General features: G+C 54.3%; 1 protein-coding gene across 2 annotated transcripts in view; it reads left to right on the forward strand.

Moving 5' to 3' along the window:
* NBL1 (neuroblastoma 1, DAN family BMP antagonist) overlaps window positions 1-6,606 on the forward strand; it is an 8,418-nt gene extending 1,812 nt beyond the window's left edge. Inside the window, exons 1-4 of one of the 2 annotated variants that reach the window (XM_011357501.2) lie at window positions 2,207-2,443; window positions 3,530-3,724; window positions 3,844-3,955; window positions 5,079-6,606. In XM_011357501.2, coding sequence (XP_011355803.1) covers window positions 3,549-3,724; window positions 3,844-3,955; window positions 5,079-5,342 — 552 coding nt within the window. In that variant the 5' untranslated portion in view covers window positions 2,207-2,443; window positions 3,530-3,548 and the 3' untranslated portion in view covers window positions 5,343-6,606. Of the gene's footprint in view, window positions 1-2,206; window positions 2,444-3,529; window positions 3,725-3,843; window positions 3,956-5,078 lie in introns of those variants that run through there. The other variant, XM_023529113.1, reaches the window with a different exon arrangement.
* The last annotated feature ends 3,606 nt before the right edge of the window (window positions 6,607-10,212 follow it).

Consider the following 10,212-nt stretch of genomic DNA (forward strand, 5'->3'; position numbering starts at 1 on the left):
CGGTGTGGAGACAGAGAGGACCCCAGAGGCCTGCCCCGAAGTCTGCATTCTTGCTCCCCTACTCCCTGGCGCTTCCGGAGGAGAAGCTGCCAAGGCAGGTGTCCTGTTTTCATTCACCGCCCTCCTTCTCCTCCTGGTGTGGGATATGCCGGTGGCCCCTTCCTTGATCCGAGCTCCAGTCTCCACCGTGTCAGGATGGGTCAGCCAGTGTCCCCCGGGAAACTCACTCAGTGTCATTAGCAGCCTCGGGATGCGTCGGGTGTTCCCACGAGGGCTCTGAGGGTCCGGAGGGCTTGGGTTTGGGAGTGGACGCCGGGGTGGTGAGAAGGCCCACGCCCAGGGCTGCCGTGCTCGCTGAAGCCACACCTCCACTCGGAGGAAGGGCAGCGTCACCCCACCAAGGCTCGGAGGAGCTGGGGCCACACCCCAGTCTGCAGCAGAGTTGGGAGTGGGGTTTGAACCCTGTTCATGGGGCTCCCAGGCTTCCAGCCGGACTGAGACTGAACACCGGAGGGTTGACACGGATGAGGGACACAGACGAGGGACACAGCCGCTGGGGCCGGGCAGGGGCAGGGAGCCCCAGGCCTCGGGCCACTCCACATTGTTCCCTGGATGAGCCATCTCTCCCTCCATGTCCTGATTCCTCCCCTGAGAGCCCTTTCATTTGCAAAGGTAGCTAGACGGTGGTCATCCCGCTGCCCTCCAGGTTCAAATCTCTGTTCTATCTACTACTTACTGGGCTTACCGGTTCTTTACGTATATTCACTTATTCAGCCCTTACAACTGAGGCACAGTTGTTGTAAGGACTGAATAAATGAGTGTGTGTGAAAGTGCTTAGAACAGTGCCCAGTGCAAGGCACTGTTAGAACCAGCTCCTACCACTCCCAGTGAGGCAAGGAGCGGCCGTGTGGGGCGACGTGGCTAATTCCCGCCCCTTGGCCTCCGCTCATTCTGTTCCCTCAACCAGGAGCTCCCTTCCTCTCCCCACCTTCGGTAACTAGTTGTGATCCTGCATTAAACCCAGAATTAAGACTCTCTACTCCTCGCCCCCCACAGCCATCTCTGCCCCTGCTCTGAACAACTTCCTCTTAACCCCGCTCCCTCCCCTCTCTCTCTCTAGGCTCTGAGCTCCTGAGTGGGCACAGGGTCGAGGACTCCAACTACCCTGCCCACCCCCTTGCCTTCTTCTCTGACATCCTAGAAGATGCTCAGAAAATGAAACCGCACAGCTCAGGGGAAGGGCATTGCTTGGCCTGACTCGCTGGGGCAACCCCTTCGCAAAGCAAGGGGGATCGACCTGGGGAGCCCCCTTCCTGCCCTGGTATTGTGGGTGTCCCATGACTTGCTGTGTGATTTTCAGGGCGGGAGGAGGGCATGAGAATCTGTGGGTTTGGCTCTCAAGTCTCAGGAAGATCTGACTGCTGTATAAAAAAAAAAAAAAAGATAAACCAACAAAAAATAAAACCCATTAGCAAAGAGCCCACCCGAGTGCATGGTTGGGGGGCAGCCTGGGTTCTTAGGGGCTGTGTGCGAGGGCTGGAGGAGGTGGTTGTGTCCTGATGGCAAACGTTTGGTCAGCCATGGTCAGACCCTGACTCAGAGGCTAATTCCCTAGGGACAGATGAGCATCCTTAGGCATGAGGAAGCCTCCTGGATACTAAGCCTGTTGAAAAATTAGGTTGCTAGTTAGGAACAAGTCTATTCTGTTTCGTTAGGATGTGGTTGTACTGAAAACACAGGCTTTGCTGTCCGTCTTGTGAGTGAGACCGGAAATGTGTGGGTGAGAGCCTGGGCCATGACGAACTCATCTTGGATGGGGGCAGACTGTCCAGACTCACCTCCTACTGCTCTCCCCTCTCCACCCTTCTCTGCTGGGCTTGGAGCAAGGGTCACCCAGGCATTGGGACCTGGTGAGATAGGACACATCTCTGCCTACTGCCAGGAGAAGGGGCAGGAGCTGAGTGCTGTGGTCACAGCCTTGCAGGCCAGCCCAGGCCCTCCGCAGAAGCCCAGCTGACCTGCCGCCTAGGTTTCCACTGCAGGAGCAGGCACGATGCCCCAACATCCCCCCTGACCATAGACACTTTGCAAACTACCTGCTACTTTTAGCAGAAAGGGGGCTGAGGGTTCTGAATGGAATGGCCAGCCTGGAGCCAGCCTGACTCTAGTGCTGGGTGTCTGTGGGACCAGTGGGACAGTTATTTGGCCCCTTCTCCTGATTCAGCCCCACCGAGGCCCCTCTGGGGATTGTCCCAAGACAGAATCCCAGACTGATTGAGCTGGACTGGCTCTCAAGCTTGGCTGCGTATCAACCATCCTGGAAGCTAGTTAGAAGTGCAAACTCCCGGCCATGCGAGAACTTGCTCTCCACAAGTCCCCGGGGATTCTGAGGATCCACCAGCCTTGGAAACCAGTGGCCCAGGGCACCTCACACATCTTAAAGGTGGGGATACTGAGGCCTGAGTATCCGGGGTCGCACAGCATGTGCGGACACCTCCCAGTCCAGCATCCTTTCCCCAGAGGACCACCTTGCAGGCATTTCTTTCCTTTCTGAATCTGTCTAAAGCCACCCTTCTCCACATATTTTTGAGGTGGGGAGGGGGCAAAACCTAGAGAAGATGAAACTGGGGAACATTGGGGTGAGGAGTCCCTTGTGCCCGGGATCCTTGGGACACACACCCTGCCCTGCAGCGCCATCTGCTGGCAAATTCTGGTATCCTAGCCAGTTTGCAGAGAGGCATGAGCTTAGCTTGGATTGTCCCCTGCTTGACTGGGTTAGGATGGAATTGGGGATAATGCTGAATACATGTACACTTGGGCTCAAGGCTCGGGTGGGGCATCCAAAAAAGAAATACAGTCTAGTATGGGGCTAGTTTTTTCACCTGAGGCCCAGGCAGCCACAGGGGCCCAAGAATTCATAGTGACATGAACACGGAGGTTAGCTTTCCCGATGTCAGGATACTGACAACTGTGGCAGCATGTCCAGGAGACGTGATGGATGGCCAGCCCCTAAGGGCAGGTACTCTGGGCAGTTTTTTGGGTTTCCTGGAGGACCCACATCATCAGAGTGAGGAGGCAGCTGATGTTCGGTCAGCGGTCAGCATATGCTTGGCAGTGTCCAGTTGGTACTAACAGCAGTCCTTTGCCACGCACGCTATTACCGTCCCAGTTCTTTAGATGAAGACACTGGGGCACAGAGATAAACAGTAACTTGCTCAAAGTGACCTAGTAAGTTTTAAAAATAACTAACACGCACCGAGTGTGTGTTATCTGCTAGCTTCATGGAGGGCTTCTCACATAACACCTCATTTCCGCTTTATGATACCCATCTGATGCACATACTATTAGCAGCTCTCGTTTTGAAGTTCATATGGGAGAAATAACTTGTCCAGGGTTGTGCTTGGCTAGTACGTGGTAGAGCCAGGGTTTGAACCGTCGGTCAGGTGTCAGAGCCCACGCTTGTAACACTGCTGACCCCCTCTGCCCAGCCTCCTGAGCCTGACTGGCCTCACCTGAAGTCTGTGCTCAGTTCTAGGGCTCTAAAGGCCATGAGCATGATGCTTCGGGTCCTGGTGGGGGCTGTCCTCCCCGCCGTGCTGCTGGCCGCGCCACCACCCATCAACAAGCTGGCATTGTTCCCGGACAAGAGTGCCTGGTGCGAGGCCAAGAACATCACCCAGATTGTGGGCCACAGCGGCTGTGAGGCCAAGTCCATCCAGAACAGGTGGGATACAGAAGGGAGGGTGGAGGGGATGAGGACGGGGGCTCAGAAGGGAGGAAGAGGGCGGGGCTGCCCACCCCTGCCTCTGCCGGGTGATGGCATGGCGACCTCTCCTCCCACAGGGCGTGTCTAGGACAGTGCTTCAGCTACAGTGTTCCCAACACCTTCCCGCAGTCGACAGAGTCCCTGGTGCACTGTGACTCCTGCATGCCAGCCCAGTCCATGTGGGAGATTGTGAGTACTGCTGCCCAGCCTCCGCCAAGCCCGCCATGCCCCACGAAGGCCAGCGTGGTCTGGCTCACCAGTCTTTCTAGCTTCATTTTGCTTTTCTCACCTTTGCTAGCTTGACACTTGACACCAACTCACCTCCTTTCAGTTTCTCAGACCTGCTGTGCTTTTACTGCCACAGGGCCTTTGCACACGCTCGTTTCTCAGTTTGGAACACCTTTCTCCTCCTCCTCACCTAGTTAACATCTGTTCATCCTTCTGCTCTTAGCTCAGGCATCATTTTCCCAGGGCCCGTTTCCCGATCCCCTGAGCCCTGTGCGCCTCTTCTTTGAGCGTCTGTCACATCCACAGTTTTCCATCTGCATTTGGGTGATTTTGACTCCGTGAGTTCTGTTGAGGGCCCATGCCTGTCCTTGTATTCCCAGAGCTGGCATGGGGTAGGTGCTTCGTGGAAGGAGAGAGGGCAAGGGAAGGAAGGGAGGGAAAAAGGAAGGTAACGAGGAGCAGAAGATGTCAATGGGGCTGATGCAGGGCGAGCGGCAGCTGAGCTGAGGTTCCAGAGGGGGGCTTTTGCGGGAGGTGATGTCTGACCTCAGACCCAGAGGTTGGATAGAAGGAAACTGGGCAGAGTTTGGGCAGGTGGTAGGGGATGGGTCGGGTGAGGCCCTTCCAGGCAGAGGGAACAGCATGTGCAAAGTCTCAGGAAGATCAGTCAGCACAGCCGGCAGGGATGGTGCGGAGTCAGGGGTAGCGAGGTGACGCTAGGGACAGCACGAAGGTCCTGGGTGGTCTCAGGAATTTTCTCCAAGTGCAGTAGGGAGTATTGAGGGGAATTTAAGGCAGGGGCAGGCCACATTTTGGACTTTTTCCCTCAGGGTGCCCTCTGCTGTGGCGGGGGGTGGGGTGGAAAGGAGGGTGGCAGGACTGAATGAGGAGACGAGGCAGGTGGCACCTGTGGGGACTCACTCCCTCTCCCCCGGTATGGGCCCCCAGAGCGATCTGGTGGACTCAGGCTTCTGCAGCCTCTGGGATTCTGTGTCCCATGAGGCTGTGTTACCCTTGAAACCGCCCTGCCTGCCCTAGGCCTTTGGAAACATCTCTACCCTTCTCTCCTGCCCCCCGCCCCCAGGTAACCTTGGAGTGCCCCGGCCACGAGGAGGTGCCCAGGGTGGACAAGCTGGTGGAGAAGATCCTGCACTGCAGCTGCCAGGCGTGTGGCAAGGAGCCTAGTCACGAGGGGCTGAGTGTCTACGTGCAGGGCGAGGATGGGCCAGGCTCCCAGCCGGGCACCCATCCCCACCCCCATCCTCACCCCCACCCTGGCGGGCAGACCCCTGAGCCTGAGGAACCTCCTGGGGTCCCCCACGCCGAGGAAGAGGGGGCCGAGGACTGAGGCCCCTGTCTGTACCTCCCCTCTCGTCCCCTGTGGAATGCTGGGAGAAGAGTGGGGGGAGAGGCTAAAGCCCCCCTTTGGCACTGGATGGACTTGGATTCAGACTTGGACTTGGAATGCTTCCCGGTTGCCATGGAGATCTGAAGGGAGGGGTTAGAGCCAAGCTGCACAATTTAATATATTCAAGAGTGGGGGGAGGAAGCAGAGGTCTTCAGGGTTCTTTTTCAGAGGGGGGGTTTCTTCCTTTCTGCCTCCCGGAGATGTGCCTTTGGGAGGGGGAGGAAGTTGGCTAAGCTGCTGAGGTGGGGGTGAGGCCATTCAAGATGGCGGGAGCCAGGCTAAGTCCCTGGCAGCCTCTAGTGGGGCAGGGCCCCTGGGGTGCAGACGGTGGAGTGGGGCCCTGGGCTGAGGGTGGGTACCGGGTCCGGGCCAGGAAGACCATCCAGCAGAAGCAGGGAGCTCAGGCCTACAGGCTTTCTCAAAGGCCTCTCACCTCACTCCACCCCAGGCAGCTTCTCCAGTGGCACTGAGGTGGCCCTCTCTACATGCATGGTTGGGAGTCAGGCCTGGGCAGGACCCTGCTGACTCATGGCCCTGGAGCTGGGGGTTGGGGTAGGCTCTTTAGGCCTCTGGCTTCCTTGGCTTCCAGGGGGTGGAGGGAGGCGTGGGAGGAGCCTTTCTGGGCTAGGGGGTGGGAATGACCCCCAGACCATGGCCACCGGAGAGTGTCCCTCCCTCTTCTCTGAGATCTTGGTGCCTCCTGCTGCTCCCCACGTTCTGGGCTCCTCAGCTGATGGAGCCAGCCTTACCTTGTAGGGGGAACTCTCTAAATGTCCAATGGTAGGGAGAGGTCTCCCTTACTCAGAGATCCCAACAAGAGTCCTGAGTGGGATGGACTCTGGCTGAGCCTCAAGAAACAAGAGGCGGGGCGAGGGCTCCTGAGGGCAGCCATGTCCACTGCAGCTCTCTGGCTGCCCCATCGCACTAGCCTCGCCACTCCCAGCTGCACTTTAACCCTAGAGGGGGTAGGGGGACTGGACGGGGCGGGGCAGGGCAGGTGGGCAAGGAAGAACTCCACATCAGTACCCAGAACTGCCTGTGTCTGCTCATCTGTCCCCAGAGTGGGTATCAGCCCCACCAGCACCCTGCCTGGGGGTGCCCCAACCCTCACGGCTGTTCTGACAAGAGCTTCTGGAGCTTGTAACCAGTAGGTTGTCTCCCTGACAGATCCTGAATTTTCTCATGAATAAATTTGTTCAATGGCTGTGTTGCCTTCTTCACTGGCTGGCTCTGCTGACCCAAGTTCCCGTAGTGGCCCAGCAGCAGGGCCTAAGGGAAGTGGCCAGGCAGCACGGAGCAGCCCCCTCCCTGCATCCTGCTGACCCGCTCACTCCTGCCAAGTGCACCCTTGGCCCCTGTCTCCCCAGCTCCTGCCTCTTTCCTGGGGTGCCTGTTTATGGCCTTGTACATACTTTGGGTGGGCCTCCCCAACTGGGCTTTTCCGATTTTGACTCTTGGTCCCTTGAGCTTGCCTCACGCCATCTCTTTTTGCTCTCATAGTGACCCAGTATCGGTCCTTCCCTGGACGCCAGCCTGGCCTGGCGCAGGCGAGGGGGAAATGGACAAAACCAGTGGTTCTAAACAGACACAGGTTAAGGTATTGTGCTAAGGACTTTACGTAAATTAACTCCCTGAATTCTCCACCCTGTGATACAGACATTGCTCTCGTTTGCAGAGGAGGTGTCTGAAGTGCTGAGAGATTGCATAATGTGCTCAGGGTTGTGCAGTCAAGAAATGCCACCAACGGGTTTCGAACCCAGGGAGTCTGGCCTAATCGCTCTGCGCCCAGTATAACCTTAGTAGTTGCGGTTGTTAATTACTTCCTACGTGCTGGCGGGGTCCTGACGCCTTTGGCGTCCTTTGCCCCTCTCACAGTGAGCCTAGAGTTTGATAACTTTACCCACCCTGCGATTGAGCGTGGGTTCCAAATGGTCTGTCGAGACAGGGCAGGGCAGGTGGTGTGGGTGGTTCCTTGCACACATTGCTATCACCACCATATACCAGAAATTTACACATATTATTTCTAATCCTTTAAAATCCTCATTTTGCTAATGAGAAAACAGGGCCTTTGTGCCTTAGCAGTGATTCGGCCAGGCGGGGAAGCAGCGGCCCCAGGGTTCTTATCTAGCGCCCTCTAGTGACACCAGTTGTGTACTGCACACGTGATTTTTCTCAGCGTACCCGAGCCTTTTCTTCATGGCTGCTCTGCTTCATTCTGCAGGTTGTGTACTTCCCAACTTCAGAATGGCACTTGCAGTTGTGCAGGTCACCACTTGCATGACCATCCCTTGGTGGCCCTGCATCCCTTGATGTGGAATTGGGTTGGAGGGAAGTGTACCTCCTGCATGCAGACTTCAGTGACCCCCTCAGTCTTGTAGGGAAAAGCCCTGGCTATATTAAGTCTCTGGCTACGGGTGAGGACTGAGACCTGAGCACTGTCTTGGCAGGATGTGCCTTGGTCAGGGGTTTCCTCCATCCTATGTATAGAACGAACAAGGCAGAGCATAAATTAATAAAAACATAAAGAAAATAAAAGCTGGTTGGAACGAAAACGAGAATGTGGGTTGGCGTAGATGGTGGCAGGCCTGGAAAGATAGCCAGAGTTCAGACTTCATTCTCTTTGAAGTAAGGGCCCTCGAAATGTCTGCGCAGAGCTGGGTTTTAGCGAGACTAAAAGAAATCTCGTGAGTGGAGGAGGGGAGGCTGGACACTAGCTGGAAACTGCAATGGTCAGGGCAGGAGATGTGGGTGGGGCAATGCGTCTGGGAGGGGAGGCCCGGTGGGAGAGGAACTGCTGATTGGATGTGGGAGCGGTGAGTGGGCGGAGCCAGATTTGAGAGACTAGAGAGGCATCATTAGTTGTGCCAGTTTGCAATGTGGAGGGAGACGTGGATTAGTGACTGCCAGTTTTTCTCTTCGCCAACCTTAAAATGAACAAAGACAGCCCACTCCCCCAATCGCAGCTCCTCTTCGTCATTGCCCCTACCTCACCCACAAGGGACGAAAAATCTTTAAAAGGGGTTAACACTGACACACAACACTGTCAATACAGGGCCCCCTCCGGATGGGCGGGTAATTGGTCTCGGCTTCCCTGCCTTGTTTGCCTGTATGAAGCCAGTAACCTCCAACTAATTTTCTTCTGCTTCAAGCCTCAGAGAAAATCCAGTCAGTCTGCCTTGGTTCAAATTCTGGTGGGGCCACTTCCTAGCTGTGTAATCCTGAGCAAATCACTTAGGCTCAGTTTTCCCATCAGTAAAATGGGGAATAATAATCACACCTTCCTTACTCTCAGGGTTGTGGTGGGCTTTACATAAATCAGTGTACATATAGAGCTTGAAACAGTGCCTGGCATATAGTAAGACCTCAGTAAATGTCAGCCATTATTACAATTATTGAGAATGAATGATTGGCCCAGAACAGCTGGTAGTTGGGCTGATAGTTTTGTTCATTCATTCATTCAGCATATATTTACTGACAGCCTAACATGTGCTGAGGCTAAAGGAGTGAACTAGGAGTTTACCTACTTGGTCCATGTTTTCTGTGAGAGCAGCTTTGGGTAGTCCTCACACACTCTCTAGACCTTGGTCTCTCCATCTCTGAAGTGGGGACCTCTCCTTGGTCCTCTATGTACTGACAGGAACAGAGGCCTGGGGCAGAAGACTTCCTAAGACTCAGCTGCCCATTGTAGCACAAGACTTTTCCTCTAGGGAGAGAGCACCCTAAGGTTAGAAGTAACCAAGCAAAGGCTAAGCATCCTTGAAGGTCTCTCTCTACACTGAAATGTTAAGGAAGTCTAGGACATTATTAATTAATGATGGAAAGGATAATGTTAGGAGCACACTCTCAGAACTTCTGAATTTTTAAGTTCAAGACAATAACAGTGTGGCCACAAGGTGGCATCACCACCCAGGCCCAAGCTTGAATTTTTTTTTTTTTAATTTTAGCAAAGTACAGATCATAATATAACAAACATCTGTGAATCTAGCACCCAGAATGAACATGTTTAACATTTTATCATTTTCTTTAGTTTTTTTTTTAAAATAAAGGCTATCAAACATTACAGCAAAAGCTAAAGCAGAGGGACTAATATTCTATCCCACTATATATTACTAATTTTTCAAAGCTAAAATTTATCGGGCAGGTCCTCTGTGTGAAATAGTTTAAATACTCATTCTGTTTACATCTGCACTCCCCCAGTTTCATGGTAGTGGAGAACTTAAGAGCTTTGCCAAGTTAACAGAGCAAGTAGCAGAATCGGAAAGATGAATCCAGGTCCCTGGGCACCAAAGTCTATTGTGCACAGCACCTCTCGAGTTTGCTTCTGCTCAACCAGTAAATCCTGGGCTGAGGGAGTTACTACAGAGCTGAACACATTTCCATTGTACAAATGGGAACGCCGAGGCCAATAGCTGGCACAGCACTGTGAAGTTTGCAGATATCACCAGGGTCATTTCATCCCCTCAACAACCCTGTGAGGTGGGAGCTGTATTGCTCTGCTGACTATTGCAGATAAGAAAAGAGTGACCCAGAGTGATGGAACCTAAGTCTACAAAGCTGGGAAGCTGCAGAAACGGGATCCCAAGTCTGGTCTTTATGACTTTCAGCCCATGCTTGGTATACTACACCCTGATCCTTGGGGCCTGGCAGAAATTGTCACGATGATGCAGGTGGTATTGGGAGGGATGACAGGCCTCCCCCTCCCACTGCACAGACCCATCTGTGGGCAAGACTGGGGCTCTAAGTGCCAAATAATGGCTCAGGGAGTGAGCAAGGGGTACTGTAGGGTCTTGAGGTTTCTCTGACCTGGGTT

Source organism: Pteropus vampyrus, unplaced genomic scaffold (genome assembly GCF_000151845.1).
Source record: "Pteropus vampyrus isolate Shadow unplaced genomic scaffold, Pvam_2.0 Scaffold36, whole genome shotgun sequence".
NCBI lineage: Eukaryota > Metazoa > Chordata > Mammalia > Chiroptera > Pteropodidae > Pteropus > Pteropus vampyrus.